The following is a 21,647-nucleotide window of genomic DNA, read 5'->3' as shown; positions in this document are numbered from 1 at the left end:
TTTTAAGTGAACAGAGGAAACAAAAGATGTAGCCTGCAGAGCACAATATAAATAACATCTAAAAATACATGCTTGCATTTCAAGGAGCATTGAACTCTAACTCTCATTGGGGGATTTAGGCTGCATGGGGCTAACAGCATGCTATGCACTTGCTTTCAAATACTCAAATGGACATTGCACATAACACGTTTGCTACTAAAGTAAATACAGAGGTGAATATGCATTGGTTTGACAAAAAGGTAGGTGTTTTGAAAACATGACAAAAGGTTAAAGGTCACATATTATGCTAAATGCACTTTTTAAATGTGTTCTAACATATCCATGGGTCCACGGTGTGCCTAGAGACTGCCAAAATATTAAAATAAATAACACTCTCCTTTTCTCACTCTCCCCCTTTCTGAAACCACCACCCCTCCCCCACCCAATATACTCCAGTCAGAATTCTCCCCTTTTCTGACCTCACAAACTGGAAAGCCAGAAGCTTCCACTGTGCAGCCCACACCCCTATTTCTTATTGGTCCACGGCCCTGACAGACAGAGGGCGAGGTGTATCTGGCTTCGCTTCCGGACAGGGGGCGGGGGGAGCTCAAAGATTGTATATTTACGAGGGGAGCTGCAGCTCTTTTTTTAAAAATAGGCCATTGTGAGATTAGCTGAACATCAGCATAGTACAATAAATTATCTGAAAGTTTTTTTCAGCAAAAAATTAAAGAAAAACGTATTAGGGACCACTAAGACCATATAATATGGTGTATAATAGAACCGAAAAGTGTATAATATGGGAGCTTTAAGTATTAATAACAGACTATAATTCCCATCAGAAAATACTTGTCTGATCTGACATCTTGAGCAGAGGGGAGCACGACTTGTCACCAGACGTGTGCAGTGGGTCAGAGTGATAAAATAACCAATAATACAGTACATAATGCATGATGGATGGAGAGGGGAACTATGTAAATTCATTTATTTTGATCAAGTATTCAGCAAACTTAAGTGGAAAAAACTAGCAGAGACACAGCAGGTTACGTAAGGCCATACATACACAGGACTTACATCTAGAAGGTACAACCTCTTTCCAACTTCCAAGGCTCTTCTTGATAGAGGCTTTCTTATTGGTAGAATCACCACCGGCTTCTGGTGACTGGACACTGGATTCCTCTGTGAAATCTGAGGGATAAGATAAATCATGCCATTATTAAATTAAACCAGAAACTGCATATTTTTCTGTCAAAGTGAATTTCACCATAGCTTGAATGTGCTGCTTTACTACACAGCCAGCCTGTATGAAGTATACCCATTCTAGTGATTAAGGTAGGACAATTCTAAGAATTCACAACCTGTTTTAATTGTACGCCGCCAAAAGCCTGAAGCAAGCTCTGGTAATAACAACTGTAATGAGGGTTTCCATTAAGCTTGATGTAAGGTTGGATTATGGCTGTGATGAAACAACATATCGGTTGAATGAGAGAGGTCATGCTCATGCATGGTACAGCGGAGCCTCACCACTCTTTTCTGTTTTTGGTAAAAATCTAAAAAAACATTTGCATGTCTCTCTTTATATTACCTCTACACCCATACCTCTAAACATAAATGTGTTCAGATAGGTTTATTATAAGTGTACATTCATATTGATATAATAACACTATTTGTCTTTTAAGGTGACCAGAAGTCCCTGTTTTCAGGGGACAGTCTCCATTTTTGGTGGCCTGTGCCTGTTGAAAATGTTTCTAAATGAGCCTTACAACAAATAAAGGTTAAATGAAATAGCATGATTAGGGCAATACTGCCTATAGTATTTTTTTAACATGAGCATGGCGTGTTTAATATCCACATTTATATTTTGACACCACAGGAATTGACATGACATGTTTATGGCTTCTTTATCAAATAAAATATAAAACATCTCCTTTATCCTTTATAATCTGACTATGCATGATTTACCAGTTTATTGATTTTTTCAATCGAGTCCTATTCCTAGTCCCGCTGAAAGGCTATTTCTCCCTCAAAAGTGACTTGATAAAATTCATGAAGGCTATATGGCTCAGATTAGAGCCAACCCAGTCTCTTTTACCAGCTGGACCTTTGAAAGTTCAAAATAATGCTTATAGGCCTGACCCAAATTAGTTGTTTAGCTCCTGTTTGATCGGAAGCCCTATTTTGTTGCTGAAATGTTTTTTCTGCCTTAAAGTGAATCAATACAATTGAGTAGGGCCCACCAAGTCCCTTTTACCAACTGAAAAAACGTTAGAAATGCCAATATAACACATTTGAGTCGTTTTGCTCCTGCCAGAAATATATCAAATAGTATTATGGTTGGTCAAGTAACATTGTCAGCTCTTTGTCCTTTTTATATGTGGGGTTATTCATCAATGATATATTATGAGTTGGTTACTGTGTCCGTACACTTTTGCACTGTCTGCTTATACTAATGTACACATATCATTAATGTGAAGTTAGTACCTGGAGAAGGCACTCTTCTGCGTGACTTCAGAGTCGGTTCAGGTGTACTGATCTGGAAAACAGACAGGTAAAAAAAAAAATAATAATAATAAGTCAGTCTTTAAAAAAAAGATTTCCAAAGACCAGCTGCCTGGATCCCATTGGTGCAAGCCTATTTCAGAGACTACTGCGTTTATTATCATTGTCAAAATGTGGACAATAATACTGTATCTTGTTGCTTTTATTGCTTTGCATTTATTGTGGCACATCTTCAGAGACACATTAAAGTAATGTGATTGAGTCACAGTGGTGAGTTCAGAGTGGATAGGAGTCACAGAAAAAACAGTAAAGTAGAAAGAAGCCAAACAAAGGAAATGAAGACCAAAGACTGTCAACTGCTCTGTAGCAAACTATAACCTGTCCTTAAGGTACACATAGCTAAAAGTAAAGTAGTCCAATTTAAAAGTCCTGCAATAAATCCTCCTTTTTTGAAGGTTAAAATGATTCAATCTGGTAGCTGCTACTAACATGTCACATACAATTTGTTTAAATACCTGCTAGTTTGAGCTAGGTATATCTATAACATAAATACAGCCTTATCCTGAATGACCAAGAGGGCAACTAATGATGGACAGTCTGGTATATTAAGGGATAGGCTTATGTTTGCACATCATTCTGTCCAAATGAACTACATAAGGGGTGCTCACCTCAGATTATGGTACATGGAGACATCATGTCCTGTGTGTTGCTAAAAATATGTTCAGCTAACATAAACTGGTGGATAGCAGCAGGCAGCTAGACTTTATGAACGCCTGGAGAGACAACTGACAGGAGGAAATATTGCCCACACTTTTATAATAGGTCCATGAGCCCACTGGGGCAATTATAAGATAGCAACACAATGTCACAGTATACAGGTAATGCATATAACAATATCACAAGACTCTGTGAAAGCATACTCTTAAGATAAATGAAGTTATGTGGCAAGAAGAAGTCTCTACAAATACATGTATTAAATTCCAAATGTGGGAAACGAACAATGGCTCAGAAAAAACTGCTTTGATATAGAGGAAAAAGACCTGTAAGATGTTATTTAGGAACACTAAAAAAGGATTTATCACTCAACACTGCAAGCTAAGTCCTTGAACATCACTACTGAGCTGAATCAAAGCCTGTGACGGTTTAACTACACAGATCACTTCTCTACAGTACAACACTCAACAGATACACGTTACATTCCGTGTACCACTGTGCCTCCCAGTGGATCAGGCTCGTATCACAATGCCCCCAGTTCACCTCAGAAACATCAGAAATTCAACAAAGTATAAGAAATATTTGAGAGGGAATAGTAATGATCCCTCGACACACACATTTCCAAAGTAGATATTCTGACTAGTCATTGCAGGAACAGCAAACAAAAATAACCAATTAAGTCTCTGTATGTCTCTGTTGCCTATGCCAGTGTACAGACACAGCGCTGGAACTGCCTCACAGATATGTAATGTGCGATGTTAATGAGGTCATTAAATTACACCTGCTCTGTTATTAAACTGGTCTAATGGTTCCGGAGCTCTGATGGTACATTCGTTTGAAAGCTCTGTGACACAAGTTATCAGGAATTCATATTAAAGCGAAAAGAATGTTTCTCACTTGCTTTCAATTGGCTACATTTCTTTAATTGGGATCACACTCTTAACAAGAGTGTAGTGGGAATCTTGCTCACACAAAACAATGAAAACTTCCTTGTAGATTCTCACCTTAGGTTTCAGTGGGAGGGCATAGACAGGTTCTGGGACTGAAATATCCTCCTGTCTGTCCAGACTTTGGTAAACATGTTCTTCCCAGTCCGCTTCATTATCCACCTCCTCTACCTCCTCCTCTTCAAACTCCTCCTCCGATTGGTCAGGAGAGGACAGACGTGGCCGGCCAGACAAATCTTCAGACCATTTGTCTCTGAGGAAGGTAAAAGAAAGCATAATCTCAAAGTCTGTATTTTATTCTGTAATATTTTCTCTGGTTGAAAAAGTAACAAAACATACTTCTTCAACAATATGTCTTTTTTACAGCAGATATTTAGACATACTAAAGAAAATGCACTGATGTAATGTTAACAATAACATTAATGATGGGTTTTTTCTTATATTCTTTTATATTTAAAATGTCTCAGTAAACTATGCCAGTTTGCTAGCATGAACAATAAAATAATCCTGAAATTAAAACAGCTAAATAGAAAACAGCTATAATTAATTGTATAATGTACACATGTGTATTATTTTCCTACTGTGACATGTCAGAATGTCTATATTCATTATGTATGTATATATTTTTTAAATGGGATGTAAGTTTCCCAACCAAATTAGTTACACATTCTCTATCTGAACATTCCTACAGCACCAGGACACATTTTCATGAAGGGGTTATTGAAAAAAACCATCAAGATGGCAAAAATGCAAACGTTCAGCATGTATTTTCCAAGTTCACGTGCCACATTTCATTTCAGACACCTCTTTTGATTGGGTAAATACTGGTGAAGAGCCTACAATTTGTACTTTGACAGTGCTAATATACTAGCTGTACTGCTATTCCCTAGAGAAGGGCTGTTTGTGTATCATTTGGGAGCCTTTTTTTTATTTTTATTTTACTGTGACACGCTTAATAAATACAGCCGCATTTTAGATTGACATTTGGAATCCTGCATCTGCTTGTAGATATAATCATGAATCACAAAGTTAGGGGAAGTTTACTTGGTGTAAAGTGCTGTGCTGAGGTTTGGTTCAGTTATGAAAGAATCCGACCGGTTGCCCTCAGAGAAAGACCTCCTCGGCCAGACAGGGGGGATGGCCCATGTCTGTCCAGTTAGCGAAGAAGACAAGATGGCTGCTGCTAAGGCTGATCTGTAGATGGGAGAATATAGTTTATATGAGGAGAGACAGACATTGTAATACTGTATTAGCACAGGAAATTCATGCTGCCTATCACATCCAAATCTCAACTTCTAATGTATTATAACTAATGTTGACATTCAGCACAACTATAATCCTTCAAACCACAAACAATGAAAATAGGCATTCTATAAACCAAAAGCAACCCACCAAAAGTGTGTGTGGTATGATGATTATAAGTGATTAAAAAACAATTCCCAGCATTGCAGTGGCAATGACAATGAGAGCCACAGTATTATAGTTGAAGACGGAAGGAATAAGCTGTATTTTCGTCTGAATTCATTAAAGGCCTACTTCACCGGTTTGAATATGAAGGTGTATTGAATTCTGAGATCCTATGTAGTATAAATGTGCGAAAAAAATTGAAATCGGTTCATCCTAGCCTGAGAAAAGGCAGAAAGAGTGTTTTTTTTAACCCTATATTTCTCTTTCTCGTGACATCACAGAAAGAGAAATATAGGGTTAAAAAAAACTTACTTTGTAAATATTACTGTGATGACTTTTACTGTGACATCACAGTAATATTTACAAAGTACGTTTTGCAAGAACTTGTCACTACCGCAAATGGTGATGTGGATTTAAACAAGAGTGGATATTGAGCTTAATTAGACAGGATGTCAAACATTACAAACGACGGGTATAACAGGAAACACAGAAGCTACATGAAAGGATGTGGGAGGTTAGAGGAGATGGAGTGTGTTTGGTACCTGGGTCTCTCAGGTGAGGGGGCTGGGCTGCGAGGGGGCGGGGTGCGAGGCACAGCAGGCTTGGGAGCAAGGGAGGCTGCTGGGATCAAACCATGAGCTATATGCTTCTACACACACACACACACACACACACACACACACACACACACACACACACACACACACACACACACACACACACACACACACACACACACACACACACACACACACACACACACAGGGGAAGGTTAGGGAACGTGTGAGCATTTATCACATCGACACAGACAGGAGGATCCACGAGACAAAAAACACTAAAAAGCCTGTAGCAGCACTGTCTGGATGCAGCACTGGTATATTGGCCACAACAGGTCAGTAACAGTTGCCTTTCCAAATAACAGCAGAGAAATGGTGGGCAATTTATCACAAAAAAAATACGCAAATGCACATGGGAAGACGCCTTAACGTTGCAACACTGGTGATAAAGTAAATAACATTACCTTCAATAACTAAATAGCTAAACAACCAAAGCTATCTCTCTAGCTTGCTTTCAATGTCAGCTTAGTTAATTCAAGCTTGCGCTACGTGAAAAACAACAACCATTTAGCGTTTAAGCTAGCTCGAAAAAGTACACGGGTTATTTATTTGATAAAAGATGCGAGACTTACAAACTCCTTGTGTTTTTCCCTCCTGAAGCTGAACATATTTGTAGGTGAAAAGGGGTTTTGAGCCTGGCTTCACTCGCTAAAGTTATTTATTCTGTTCTCGACTAGTTCTCCAAGCATTCCCTCAGGCTAATAGCATTAGAAAAGTTAACTTGTCATTGCCCATTTGTTTCAAGTTATCCCTCATATTCTATCCTTTAAATAGAAAGCAAAATGCTAGAGCTAACAATATTCAACAGGCTGACAGTTTGCAGAAGCCTCGTTTCTAGACGCTTCGCCGCAAGAAGGCACCTCGATACAAAGATAGTGCTGATTGGCTAAAACCGAGAAAAGAAGCCAATCAGCGACGATTATGATTCCCCTAGCAACGACGTCCTTGCTAACAAGAAATTAGGCCAACAGGGGGCGACTGTCATAGATATATGGCGACTGTCACCTCCTTTCTCAACATTACTGTTACTTGAGGGACTGTTTTAAGAGAGGAATTGTTCTTTCTTTCTTTCTTTCTTTCTTTCTTTCTTTCTTTCTTTCTTTCTTTCTTTCTTTCTTTCTTTCTTTCTTTCTTTCTTGTTTCCTTTAATGGTTTCTTGCTTTGTTATTGTTCATTATTTATTTCTTTTTCTCCTTCCCTTCATTAATAATGTAGACCTATAACCTACTTGTAAATTGAACATTACATTAAGATGTCTTGATGTTTAACCAGTCCACTTAGGCCAATTTATAGCCTATAGGCCTAGGTGAAACTTAGCAAACCAATTACTTTCAACTCTCCAAAAGAGTCCCATTTCTAAAAGGGGAACCGCCTTCCATTCCAAATTAGCTACCACTTTCAAAGCATGAGCAGATGGTGGAAACACATTTTGACACTATTCATCCATCAATCTAATCTCTATGCTTTATGATTGTAATAGCCTATAGAAAAGAAACACAGACATTTTCAGTCTGGCTATAAATCAGCTATCAATTGCAAGTTGAGTTTTCTCAAGTGCTGCCCAGGAATGGTGGGAGTAGCATACTCCCACCATTCCTGGGTATTGGATGCTCTCTGATCAAAACTCAACATATTTGGTTCCATATCCACATTTACTTTTCCTGTTAAATAAATCAAAGTAGCCTATTGAAGATAATTTGACTTTAGTACTTTGCTCTAAATGTATGATGAGCAACCACAGTAGCAGGGGTGGATTACTGCACGGGCACACCGGGCACAGGCCCAGGGGCCCAAGGGCTCAGGGGAGCCCTTAGCCAGTGATAGTAACTTTTCATGTCGCATAGTCAAAGAGCTCAGTCACTGATGTCAATAACAGGCTCCAAAAAGGAATAGCCTAAATATAAGGATACTCATTCAAATTTAACAAGATAGAAATCATCATGGGCCCCTCAACTAGTAGGGGAGAAATACAAAAGCAAGCTAAAAACAACAGCATTAGTAGCTCTGTCTAATACAGAAATAAGCTTTCGATTTGTGAATTCTAAATTGTTCATAAAAAGTAGCTATCCACCCTTTATCTGTTGAAATGGTCCCCTCCATCATAGAACATGGGTCTGCAGACCAATCTACTGTACTGTTTTTACAGTTGCAGAGTAAAGAGTGCTGCCTGTTAAAGAAAAATCTTCCTTCTGCATCTCAGGATTTGATATAGCCTCTAAAATGTACTCTCAAAGTGCACCAGATTGATGCATTTTACTTTAAAAAGGTAAAAAAAAATCCGGGGGGGCATGCCCCCGGACCCCCCAACAAGGTACAGGGTCCCTCCAACAGTATCCCAAAACCCTGTGGGAAACACTAATTTCCTTCATATGTTTTGCCATTAATTGTATGTATCTGTGTGGAAAAGTCAGTGTACCTGAATGGATAGGGACGAGTGGGGGGCCCTTTAAGAGTTTGTGCCCAGGGGCCCATTATCTCATAATCCGTCTATGCACAGTAGTCTTTTTCATTTAGGTAAATGCCCAAAAGCACACAGGCTATAAGCAAGTGCCTAATAAAAATAATAATAATAATATCAATGGAATGGGTGAGTGAAGGTCTGATGGGTAGCCTACATATGAATCACATGGGGTTTCCTTGTGTTTCCATAGCGGATTAGTATGTCATATGATCTGCAAGCCACACTCGACAGTTAAAAAACGTAAGTGTTGATTTAGTGTGTGTTGTTCCACTGAGGTCTAGTCAATCCAGTCACCACCAACCTGCTTGGTAGATTTAACCTCTGAGATAGGCCATACACACAAACACACAAACACAAAAACATATTTCGAAAGAATCCAGAAAAATGTGTTTTGTCCCCCTCCTTTTATTGAGATTTGAGCTTGTACATATGATACAAATACTTAGCAAAAAGAGCATTCACACAACAGTGGCTATGCACAGAAGTACACATAAAGAAGCAAAGGCAACCCGAAACCTTTAGAAAAACAGGTACTTTAACCCTCTGCATACACCAAGGCATTGAGGATCACTATGCACTGTTAAATGCATGGATACATCTGTTGTGTCTACAGGATCATCGGTGTAACTAGCTATACATGCCTCTATTAATCAATTACTGCACATTCTTGTTAGACACCTATTGTGACATTTTCCTTTGTGGTTTAGCATAATCGGCACTTGAGACATTAGGTAAACGGAGACAGTGAAGAGCGTTACATCTTCTCAGTGTTGCTGTTTAAAAACATTGACATTTAAAAATATATTAACATATACAAAATGTACCATTATATAAGTTCACCAAAGGATTAAGCAAGGCTAGTAAAATACATTCCTCCAAGAAACCAACCAAGAAATCCAACGTGCAAAAATTCACAATCTACAACTTAACAGGTAAATATATATTCATTTTTATGTGTATTTTTTATTTTATTTTATTACATAAATAATTTGATTATCAAATGTGTATTAGGAATCTACTTTGTAGATAAAGAGATAGTCCAACACAGGTAAGTGTCAGTAAAATGTGGAATGTGACTTCATTAAAAACAGATAGAGACAAATGGTAGAAACCTGACTATAAAGCCTACTTTGATCAAAGTCACTGTTTGGTGACTGGCTGTCCAGGTACGCTGCAGGAGTGTCATTGGTCTGACAACATTCTTCCCTTCTGGAGAAAATATGACCTTTAACTACATCAAGATTCACATTAACAGAGAGACACACAGCTCGTGCTTCTCTTCTCTTACAAATGGACAAACTGCCAGACAGCAGCAGCACTGATGAAAGAGAGGCCAGAACATGAGATGAGTCAGGGTGGTAAATGGTTCATTCTGGCAGATCAGGGACAAGGAGGCATTTTGGTATGTGGCATGACTGGTAAAGCCTAAAACACCAATAGATCCATTTTACACTGTATTCTACGCATGGCACTTAGCAGAAACAATAATCCTCAAAGGCTGTGTCTCACAAATACGAAAGTGACATGAATTCATAACAAAAGGTATACGTATATATTTATATATGTAGTTATTTTTGTAGCAGCATATAGAACATTGCATTCATCAACTTTCCCCATACAAAAACAACTGAACAGCACAAAATAGTGTTTCCTTCAATCACTGTTTAACATACTGCAGCGAGGTTTATCACATCTACATATCGATTTGGAAAATATATGCATTTCAAACCCCACAACTGATCCACTGATTGCAACACATATCGTAGCATCGACAGAACCCTTCACATGTATGAAACAGACATGTGTTGAGGATACACAGAGAACATAACTGCACAGTGCACGGCTACATCAGCACACAATGGAACTAACAAGGTATCGCTCAGGCCACTAGAAAATGACCACCTTTGCAGTCAAGTGGTAACCAGCTCTGGGTGTGTTCATACAACTTTTTTTTGGCTTTGTCCTTCAGTTTGCCTGGAGTGTTTCTTTAAGAACACATACTGAGATGACAGTTTAACTTAAGGGCCTGTTTCAGTGATGTGTATATATATATATAGACTGGAATGAAAACTGGTATGTTTTTTTTGTCGCACTGTGCAGTTGTACTGTGCTGTACACATACTGGCATGGTACACAATGATTTCCCATTATGTTTAGTGTGCAGTCCAGTTTACTACAGATACTGAACTGTGCTGGGAAGGCGCCCATGTACCAACAAAAGGCACCTATATTCAGTATTTGGCACAGCCACTTTCCGGGGTGGCTGGCAGAAATGTCCCCATAGCACTGGTGCCATACAAGCTACATAAACTACTGCTCAGTATTCCAGTGGAAACACCAAAGGACCACTGGAACTGTTCCATAGCCATTGCAGGTCTCGTATAGGTACAGCACAGTACTGTGTAGAGCCCCACTAGGCTTAATATGCCGACCAGCCTGATGCTTGCACACAGTCTAAGGTCTGCTGATGGCTCAATAGAGGGCACTGTCGTTGTTGTAGGAGCTAGAGCTGGGGAATGTGGGACAGGGTTTGTTCCAGGGAAGGGTGCTGGAGCGGTCGGATGTGGGAAGGCTGAGGGTGCTGGCGCTCTTCAGCTTGTTCTTCAGACCCCAGCTGATGAATGAAGGCTTCTTGGCTACTTTGCGGGACTTGGGGCTCTTGTCGTCATCGAAGGCCAGACAAATCATGGAGTAGGTCTTGGGCAGGTTCCCACAGAAGGTGGCACTCTTGGTAGGCTGGAGAAAGAGATTGACATTGTGACATTTAGTAGAAGGAGGCAGCCATTGTTAGTTTAATCTAAACGCAGATAAAGCAATAAATACATACATAGAGAGGTTATTGTTAAGCAACCATGCCTCATATGAAATGTGCAGGGGCAACTTATTGACAATACATAATATAGCATATAATGCAGCCTGAGTAACCCCAAAGTTGCTTAGTCTGTCCACTCCCTATGTATGTCCAACAGAGGAGGAGCTTAAACCTGAATTATTTTAGCTCCTTGTCTTAATATTTATGGAACTGGCTCATGAAGCATTTCATACATAATCCAAATACTAAGAACTCCTCTGCTGTAAATGTGCCAGTTTACTCTCTGGTCAGATTGTTTAAACATCTGTTTTATTCACTAAATATGGGTTGTTCATATCCAAAGAGCTATTTCTCATGGGACACTGTTAAAGTCTACCTAAAAAGAGCAATGTGAAACTCCTACTTGCCGTCTAGATACAAAGAGCAATTTTGCTGTCACTATTTGTCATTGGAGGAAACCAGATGGACAACTTTTCTCTCAGCTAAAAGCAAGGAAAGAAGGGCAAGGCATACCATTGGTGGGTTGCTGTCCATCATGCTGACAACCTGGATGTCAATATCCTCCTCATGCACGTCCTTCAGCAGCCGCATCACCTCACCCACGCCCATCCATTTGCAATCTGTGTCGCCCACGGCAACAATGTAATCGGCCTCTTTCAGACCGTCGGCCTGGAAAAGACATGGGGAATAACAGGGGTTAGTTAGAGAAGAGAGCAGTGAAACGTCCTGATACTGAGTAAATATTTACAGTTGAAGGTTTGTTTGAATGGCAGCCGAGTCCGGTTCACCTACTTTTCCTTCAACACCCAGCCAGGATCAGCAGAGACAAATACTGAGGTTAAGTCAGAAAGTCACAAACTTTTTTTTTTTTTAACAGCAATAAAAAAAGCAATTGGTTGGGTGTGTGTGTGTGTATCAGAGCACAATATTTCAATGCTGTTTGGAATCCATCTTATCTACACAAGCTCAGCTATTTCGGTCTGACAACTTGATCTGTGTTCACAAGAGGCGGGTCAACAACTCAGAACATAATTGGTCCATTCCAAAAAAACAAAAAAAAATCCTGGTGAATGCATTATTAAAAAGTTATACAGAGTTTGGCCTAGTTAGACTTGTGTAATACCCACGACTGTAATCCGTTTCTCCGCTTAGCCTGCAGGGCCTAGTAAGAGTCGGCTCTTTGTCAGTGCCTCTTAATGAGCTGTCAGACAAAGAAAGGATTGCAGGGAGTATAGACTCCCTAAATCTTAATTAAATTTGCAGCCTGAGTGGCTGTTTAGAGGGAGAGTGCGCCCCCAAACACTGTTTGACGCTGAATCCTGTGAAGGTTTCTGAAAATTATATTCAGTGTGCAAACATGGCTGATTTCGCACCACCTGCTTGTTAACCTTTGAGTTAATATCAAGGGACTAATGCATTTGGCTTTTGTTTGTATGATTTGCTGAGCGTGAATGAGCATGGCCCCTGAAAAATCTTCTCTGCTCTGCAATTAAATTGTAGGGCATGAAAGGTGATATCAACTCACAGCAGCTTGGCACAGAGGGTCTAATGAAACCACCTGGACCGGTGATTCTCCTTTGAGGGTGAAGCCCAGGTCTGTGTCCTCTGGGTGAAGTCGTACTGTCCGTGGGGCTGTCCACCGCTGCTTAGCTGAGAAGACTGACATAGGGCCCTGAGTGGAAACATTGTGGGCATGCTAGGGTCAATAGGGACACAGGTTTTACTAACTCAAGAGGACAATATCTGTAAGTCATATAATTATATTACTGTTCAAATTCATTCTTGTGTCCTCAAGGCTAGTTAAACAGGAAAAAGTAACACTAAATTAAAAAGGTGCACGTTTACAGTCATATTTGAATGACCAATATCTCCTTTACCTGCTCCTTTAGGTGTCAGAAATTGTATGTTTTTTAATTTTTCATATTTGCACTGTCAACAGATCAGGTCACAATAATGTACTCTTTAGACAATTATTCATACGAAATGCATTCTTAACAAACTAGATTGTTTTGCCGAAAATATATCGGCACGACTGTGGTTGCTGGTAACAGTTCTTTAAAGCTCCCATATTATACACTTTTCGGTTCTATTATACACCATATTATATGGTCTTAGTGGTCCCCAATACGTTTTTCTTCAATTGTTTGCTGAAAAAAACTTTCAGATAATTTATTGTACTATGCTGATGTTCAGCTAATCTCACAATGGCCTATTTTTTAAAAAGAGCTGCAGCTCCCCTCGTAAATATACAATCTTTGAGCTCCCCCCGCCCCCTGTCTGGAAGCCAGATACGCCTCGCCCTCTGTCTGTTTGTAAACAATGAAGACGTATAGCCTGTTAGCACAGTTAGGTTTAGCCTACCCATGAGAAGAACCAAGTCTAGTGCTAGTAACACACTTTGAACAGTTTGACATGACCTATCCTTGTCTACATGAAATACTATGTTCATACAGATGCACTGACAGCCACACGCTAATGGAAACGGCATGTTCACAATAAAAATGCTGCAAAAGATGGTGGCTACTGCGAAGCTAGCTCGGGAGCTAGCTGCTAACAATACCACTAAAATCAGTGAAAAAATTATCTTCAAAGTCAGACTTCTTCAGTATACCTTCCAATCCTTTGTCCTATTAAAAACGAGGCATTTCCAGACTGGTGTGGGGAATAGAAATATGTTTTTATGGGCAAAAGCTGAATGCTTGTCCCAAAGCTAATAGCTATACCAGTCAGGCAAAAATACCAATAAAAACATTTATTTCAGTTTCACTGTTTGAAAAAAAGCACAAGTAGCTTCCTATCCGTTGTGTTATTAAAAACGAGGCTGCTGTGGTTAAGATAAATTAGTGGATTATGCAACATTCATCATGTTTTGCCGTACTACAGGCATCTTGTCGCTTAGCAACAAGCAAATAACATGGGGGTGAAGGAATATTTTTCGAGAGGATCTCGGGGCTGTGGACCAATAAGAAATAGGGGGGTGGACTGCACAGTGGAAGCTTCTGGCTTTCCAGTTTTTGACGTCAGAAACGAGGAGAATTCTGACTGGAGTATATTGGGTGAAGAGGTGGAGGGTTTCAGAAAAGGGGAGAGTGAGAAAAGGAGAGAGCTTTCTTTTTTTATATACTTTGGCAGTCTGTAGGCACACCGTAGACCCATAATTATGTTCAAAAACATCGGAAAAGTGCATTTGCACAATATGGGAGCTTTAAATGAATATTTCTTATTAAGAAATGTATCTTTTCATATATCGTCCATAGATCACTGGAGCCAAAAGTGATGGCTTACAATAGACTATTTTGTCAAACTGTTACAATACAGTAAATTCTTAATTAAGTAAGCAAGCATATTTAAGAAGCTGTAACCTTCCGTTGTTTTGTTTAACTTTCTTTTAACTTGTGAAATGTTTTAAATGATAAAGCAATTAGTTATTTTTAAGTTAAGTTCTGTTGATCAGAATGACTAACCAATTAATAATGTCAACATTAGCCATCATTTATCGTAAGCATGGACTGCACTTTATACTACTGAATTGACTATTTAACAAACAGACTGTGATCTCACATGAAACATTTCTTATCTGATGGGAAAATCTCTCCTCAAGAAAAACCCTGATAATCCCTCCTATGTAACACTAACCCGATCACCGTAGTAATCGTATGGAGAGATTGCGCTAGATTTAACTTTACCGTCTCATTTCGTTGTGGATCCAAAGGGATTTGAATCTTGTTAATGAAGAGCAAGGTGGGAACGGTTAAAACAGAGGGACCCATTCACAGAGACCCCTTTACCCCCTAATGTCTGGGAACCTCTTCACCAGAAATGACGTATTCCCAATTGAATGTCTCTTTGTAGAGGACATGAACAGAATATTTCATTTCTAGTGACAGAGGATGCCAGTGCCCCCCTTCCAGCCAACACCATGATAATCAACCCAGGATCAGAGTGCTCTCTGTCCATGTGGATAATGTTAGTTTAGCATTTTTGTGCTTTGGATGAAAGTCCAGGAGGCATTGGAAACCAGATGCGAATGTGCTGGTCAAATGTGCCAAAGCTTCCAGGAAATTCACCCTTGGTTGGTCGTATTCAGGAATAACAAAAAAAAGACACTGTGCGTTTAATAAAAACACAATTTCAGGGTCATTTCCTGTCACTCGATGAATAAACCAACCAATATGTACAAAAGAGTGGAAGGATATTAGTAACCCACATACCAGCCTCTGGAAGAAGTCGCTGACTTTCACCTTTGTGGACGGGGGCACCTCCATCTCTGCTCTGTGCTCTGTTTTAGCTGTGGACAGAAAGGGGGAAACAATAGGTATTATTATACATGTGTGTACTGTCCTAACCACATTCAAATGCTAGTAAGCAGTGTAAACATTACATCATCTGAACCTGGTCATAAATGTCACTCGTCGTCACATCTGATAGCAGAAGGCGTGGTACAATAAACAGCGGTCTTTATACGAACTGTTTCCTGAGAGACGTGAACGCATTGGCATTAGCTAGTGTTATTTGTTGAGTGTTTGTTGTGGTGACATTGAGGTTTCTATGTCAACCTCAGGATGAATAGCTTTCACCTCAGTCAGTGACTCAAAAGAACTTTACAATTACCCTCATCCTATCTTTGCATGAACAGGACATATTCATTGCTTGTGGTGTCGTATTCTCGTCCGAAAAATGTCAAACTCACAGATGATGTCTGGGGCCTCGGTGTAGTCCGTGAACTCGTCCTCGTTTTCGTTTTCGCTGCACTTGTTGAGCGAGCGCTGGTGACTGGCTCTTAGAATGTCCTGCAGGACATCCAGCTTGTTCAAATGGTGGCACAGACTGTAGATCCTAAGAGCCTCCTCATGACCCAGGATGGCCCGACGAATGTGTGCTTTACCTGGGGGAAGTATGGACAGATTCATAGCCATAGGGAAGGAGATAGTGGGGAGGAAATGGGGATAAAAAGAGAGGGACAGAGAAGAACAGGCAGTCAGGTCTGGTGTTGTTGGCACGCTGCTGTTTTCTATTGCCTTCCTTTCCATGTCCCACACTTACCAATGCGTGTACGTTCATCTTTACTTTTCAGGATGTCCAGAGGAGAGTGTCCGTCAGGGAGACTATCATAAACCTGGGACAAGGTCTTCTCCTGCTGGTCCTCATCATCACTGGGACTCACTTCAAATAAAGAGAGGGAAAAACAACTGTTAAATTAAATACCACCAATGTTACAGTCAACACTAAAACACAATGCTAACATGAATGGCATGATGACAGTAGAAAACCTGAACTTGTGAGATAGACAAGGCGCTGTATGCAGATAAGTCAGTGGACAGCGCATAGACATACATTGTTGCACACTTTGCAAAAATGAAAACGGGTACATGAATCTGATACATACAAAATAATTCTACAGTGTATGCTAACTTAAGCTTACATACAAGTACTGTTTACGGGTCGAGAAGAACACGCTAAACAGAATTTGACAACTACACACTTATTATCTTCGAAACTAATCAAAATGCAAATCCATCATTGCCAGATGAAAAAGGAACATGTAAAGCATGACAATTTTACAGTCCTGCTGCATAGAAACAGTATAAAGCATTGGTTGAGCAGTGTTTATGTTTTCAATTTGTTTACTCCAGCAGTCATCCTCCTCTCCTCTCCTGCCTCTGGCCTGTGTCCTCTCTCTCTCTCTCTCTCTCTCTCTCTCTCTCTCTCTACACTGCTGTGGCTAATTGCTCTATTCTCCTCATTCACACAGGAATCTGTTAATGAGCTGCCAAACTCAAAGCTGCTTCGCTCCATTGTCCCGCTATTCAGTCCCGCCCCATTCATAGAACCGGGCGAAACTATGACCGCATACTGTAAAGCTTCATATAATCTGCCTCCGTATTTTGTTCAATTTGTTTTTCCTGGTTTGATCTCTCCTCAATTACAATTTTTTGATGTTTAGCAAGAAAGTAAAGCATGAAAACAATACAGCTACAAGAGTGCAAAATGTAAATCTGTGACACGAGGAGACTTTGAATGATGGACCAATATAAAGATGAAGATAACAAACGAATAGAATTTTTTAAACGAAATGATTAGTGGTGAAGTTTGTTCCGATGACAGAAATACTGACAAGCCATGAAGAAATAAAGCAGAAGGCTACAGCACTATTAGCAACAGCACTACTGGAAGGGTTTTGTTCACTCCCTCTCTGCCACCTCATTATGTGGACGGCACTGAGATTCTACAGAAATGTAATCCCCCAGCATTCCACAGAACATCCACTCATCACTCCATCTCCTTCACTCTTTGTCTATCCTGCAACCAAGCTCCTAGAAACTTAGCTTCTCTTTTTCTTTGGTGTGTGTGTGCGTGTGTGCGTGTGTGCGTGTGAGTGAGTGAGTGAGTGAGTGAGTGAGTGAGTGAGTGAGTGAGTGAGTGAGTGAGTGAGTGAGTGAGTGAGTGAGTGAGTGAGTGAGTGAGTGAGTGAGTGAGTGAGTGAGTGAGTGAGTGAGTGAGTGAGTGAGTGAGTGAGTGAGTGAGTGAGTGAGTGAGTGAGTGAGTGAGAGAGAGAGAGAGAATGTAGTGTGTGTCTGTGTGTCTCTTAATAGCTGTTATGTAAGAGCATTGTGGCTGGCTGTGGTTCAGTCCATCCAACCTCGGCCAACCCAGTGGCACTAGAAGAGAAGGATCAGGTTTTCCAGGATGTTTGAAATCGGACAGTTTAAGTCGCGAGAGTTGTTTTACACCCAAACAGCCAACAGGGTAATACCATAGAACAACTACATTACAACGTGAACAGTGGAGGTGCTAATGGACTGGGAGGAGTGGAGGTTGCTTAAGACTAAAGTAAATACAACTTTGTTGACAAACTCCACCTGTTAACCGAGAGTCACTGAAGTAATTTATGTGGCTATTTCAACCACAGTTACGAGATAAAATAGTTCAATAAACTGTGTTTCTTACACTGGTGGTCCAGGAGTGCTGAGGCTACAAAGTAGTGTGCCATGGAGCGATAGTGGTTGGTTTTGACTTGTGACATGGTGGACCAGAAAAATGGCACATTGTCTTTGATGGGCGCCTGGATCATGGACTGATGGACTTGGTCGTAGATTTCAGAGACCTGGCGGGAAAAGGAGGACAGGGTTAGTGAGGGGACTTTAAAAGCACTGATTCAGATCAAATGAGATAGAATACTGTGTGTTTATGCCCTGAGGATTGTGTGTGCACCTTTGCGGCCTCCTGGGCCATTTTCATGAGGGGGGAGAACTGGTTTCGGATGCCTGGCAGCGCAGTCTTCTCAAACAGACACTCCTGAGCCTGAGCCAGCATCAGCCGGATCAACATGCTCACCATGGCTGGACTCATGTCGTAGCTGGGAGTGTGGGTGAAGGTTTCCTTCAGGTGGTTCAGGATACCTGGGGGAGAACCAGAGGTCAGCACAGCTCCAAAAACAAAAAATCATGTCACAGTTATAAATCGTTTGGGGCAGTTGGGTAGCCTGGTCCTACCAGACCATCGTACTTCATTGCATTTCTACCGAAGGTCTGGAATCGCTCAATTGACAAACGTGAACTCAGTTGAAGGCAGGTGTCTGTTGAAGTTTAAAACTATTGGATCTGCCCAGTGCTACTCTGGATCTGCCAACCAATCGCATGACGTTTGGTCGTGACGTATGTCATGCGCCGGCTTCTGACTACAACTGAAACTGGCGCACAACCTCAACGTCATTGTTCTCAGCCACTCCCTCTGTTCACTGATTGGACCGGTAAAAAAGAAAACACGCAAATATACCACGGCGCGGACCCAGACTGACTACTGAAGGGAAATGAATATTGAGCGGAAGTAGGTAGGCGGGCGGTGCCAGGCTAGCAGTTGGGTGGTTTTGTGCCAAAACAATGGCATGGGAAGACAAGGTACGTAGACTTTCCCAGCTCAATGGGGAAAAAACATTTTCAAGAAGGTGCTGTAATAATACATTCCGTTAGCCTAGTAGTTGTCTGACAGTAAAATAAATAATTTGGGCAAAAGTGAATCTTCATGGGGAAACTTCAATAGTCTATTTTGGGAAAGGCATGGAGTAGTATGCTGGTCCGCAAAATGATGGATTGGGCTTGTCAAAATGCTCGTACATTTGCCCTCATAACTAACACACTCTTATACAGATATTTTAAAAGGAGTTGAGTGATTCAGTTCGTCCTATCATTTACTTCCTCCTCTAGCGCCTGTTGCCATTTCAAAAGCATTCAGTAAGAAGGAAAAGTTCACTGCTAGCAGCAAGATCAATGTCTGTGTGCTATCTTTAAATCTGAGCCAAGACACAAACCGCCTTTAATTTGGTTTTCATGTTCAATAGAAGCAATGAGACCATCTGCATTCCAACTGGGAACGCCTCCCTCTTATTTTACAGATTAAAAACCTGGCAGCAAATACTTTTAGACAACTTAATAACAGAGTGCTGCCTTGCTCGTCTTCCTCTAAGGTTCTGCCATTGTTGGTAGGCTCCTCCCATCCTCTAAAACCATGTTGCGTCCAAGGCAGCAGCACTCCTACAGCTAGCATCTCTGCCTACCACCTTCCTGCTTAGTTTATCACTGGCCCGACAAAGGTCCTCATAAAAGGCTTAATTGTTTTACTCAGTACAAGCCTAAATTATAGCTTCCAAAGTAACATAACTGAAGCCATGGAGTGATCAGAGCTGTAATTATACTGCTATACTCCTCATACTGCCAAGTCATAACTCTCTCAAGACTCGTCTGAGCTCCCTGAAACCTCAGAGGGTTGAGGAACCAGTTCATATGACTAGTGCTTCTCTGGAGCCCGGCCACATGACACGCAGCCAGAGAGAAAAACAACTGCACTCATTCTCCGTCACGGAGGGTGGAGGCTGGCACCCATTCTGAAAACAAGGCTGCGCTCAGAACAGTAGGCTTTCTTTAACAGAGTGTGCGTTTTTCATGCTAAGATTGTAAGAAAATGTCCGCAAGGAGAAACAAACATGTTCATTTTGGATGAATCACCACAACTGGCAATTTTTATTTGTTAATATAGCCTGGTTTTAAGACTTTTCTAAAATGTTTACATATTGAATGTGATACTACAGGTCAATTCTAGGCTGGTAAGAGAGGAATTATCTGATAAAAACCTGTTAATCAATCCTATCTCTTCCTACCTGCTGCTTTCTGGAAGGACACGATAGCCTCCTCCAGGCCCACTATTGTCTGTCGATCACTGCGGGTGCCGATCTGAGAGTAGAGGGCGGCCATGTTGAAGAGGACGCTGGCCTTCTCCAGGGACAGGTTCTGTTGGCATACCGGCACCCCAGTGAAGGAGTCGTACCTGAAGGAATGAGACCAGAGATGTCACCATTTACACCATTTGCGTAGAAAACAATCACAATATGACTGATTGGATTTTTTTTAAACGTAATAATGTTTAGTAAATTCCAATAGATAAACAATGTAAATGATACAACCAGAAATATAAACAATAATACTTGAGATAACGTCTTCTCATTTGAACCACTGTTGCCCTCTCTAAAAAGGGATTTCCTCTTTTGTTTTTAACAGGTACAAAATGCAGCAGGGAGGCATGACCTGACCTAGAAGCTAGGCTCAAACCAGTCCTTTTTGATTTATCTCTCCTGTGAGTTGAAGCATAGCCTGGCGTCTTCTGGTAGAGATATACCCACTGCTCCAGGGATTTAAAAGGAGTAAAAAAAACAAGGCTGAGACTTTGCTGTTCAAGCTCAAAGGATTTGGAAAACCTCAGTGTAGGGGCTCATGGCCCGCTAGACTGAATAACACAGAGCTTTCTTTACAGCCTAATGTTCTGCTTATTTTCATGTTATCACTGCCGTAAACTCAGCTGTTATCTTGCTGTCTTAAGGCTAGGACGATAAGGTTAATGTTATTTATTCTGTAAACCTTTGCAGCATTTGCTTTCATTCGTATTATTTTGTCCAAATTTTTATTTTAACAATGTCCTATTGATAATTCCTCTTACAGCAGGTTCATTAATATTAATGCCATTGCTTCTTATTTGCATGAATTAGTTATACAAGTGTTAGTCATTAGTGTTTACCAGGTGAAGAAGATGCCAGTCTGGCGGTTTGGGGAGAAGAATCGGCTCTCCATCAAAGGAAGATGGCTGGAGTATTTTGCCAGCAGTTCCACCCCGGCGTCGTTTCGACTCGGCGTTCTGCAAGCCTGGCACATGAAAGGACAGAG

General features: G+C 40.7%; 2 protein-coding genes across 3 annotated transcripts in view; both read right to left on the bottom strand.

The window, feature by feature from the left end:
- cep89 (centrosomal protein 89) overlaps window positions 1-6,871 on the bottom strand; it is a gene marked incomplete at its 3' end in the record, with an annotated part of 61,152 nt that extends 54,281 nt beyond the window's left edge. Inside the window, exons 1-6 of the mRNA XM_080046769.1 lie at window positions 6,736-6,871; window positions 6,089-6,195; window positions 5,184-5,333; window positions 4,197-4,392; window positions 2,461-2,512; window positions 1,054-1,167 (exon numbers count right to left, since the gene is read on the bottom strand). Coding sequence (XP_079902895.1) covers window positions 1,054-1,167; window positions 2,461-2,512; window positions 4,197-4,392; window positions 5,184-5,333; window positions 6,089-6,195; window positions 6,736-6,771 — 655 coding nt within the window. The 5' untranslated portion in view covers window positions 6,772-6,871. The remainder of the gene's footprint in view (window positions 1-1,053; window positions 1,168-2,460; window positions 2,513-4,196; window positions 4,393-5,183; window positions 5,334-6,088; window positions 6,196-6,735) is intronic.
- A 2,147-nt stretch (window positions 6,872-9,018) lies between these two features.
- Window positions 9,019-21,647, bottom strand: part of rhpn2 (rhophilin, Rho GTPase binding protein 2) — a 30,171-nt gene continuing 17,542 nt past the window's right edge. Inside the window, exons 6-15 of one of the 2 annotated variants that reach the window (XM_080031401.1) lie at window positions 21,502-21,626; window positions 20,591-20,757; window positions 18,649-18,836; window positions 18,385-18,541; window positions 16,480-16,599; window positions 16,127-16,321; window positions 15,648-15,724; window positions 12,962-13,108; window positions 11,950-12,105; window positions 9,019-11,360 (exon numbers count right to left, since the gene is read on the bottom strand). In XM_080031401.1, the coding sequence (XP_079887527.1) occupies window positions 11,097-11,360; window positions 11,950-12,105; window positions 12,962-13,108; window positions 15,648-15,724; window positions 16,127-16,321; window positions 16,480-16,599; window positions 18,385-18,541; window positions 18,649-18,836; window positions 20,591-20,757; window positions 21,502-21,626 (1,596 nt within the window). In that variant the 3' untranslated portion in view covers window positions 9,019-11,096. The remainder of the gene's footprint in view (window positions 11,361-11,949; window positions 12,106-12,961; window positions 13,109-15,647; window positions 15,725-16,126; window positions 16,322-16,479; window positions 16,600-18,384; window positions 18,542-18,648; window positions 18,837-20,590; window positions 20,758-21,501; window positions 21,627-21,647) is intronic. The other variant, XM_080031402.1, reaches the window with a different exon arrangement.

Source organism: Ammodytes marinus (genome assembly GCF_949987685.1).
Source record: "Ammodytes marinus genome assembly, chromosome: 1".
Taxonomy (NCBI): domain Eukaryota; kingdom Metazoa; phylum Chordata; class Actinopteri; order Uranoscopiformes; family Ammodytidae; genus Ammodytes; species Ammodytes marinus.
The sequence above is the reverse complement of the archived record's forward strand: the minus strand, read 5'-3'. Positions and strand labels throughout refer to the sequence as shown.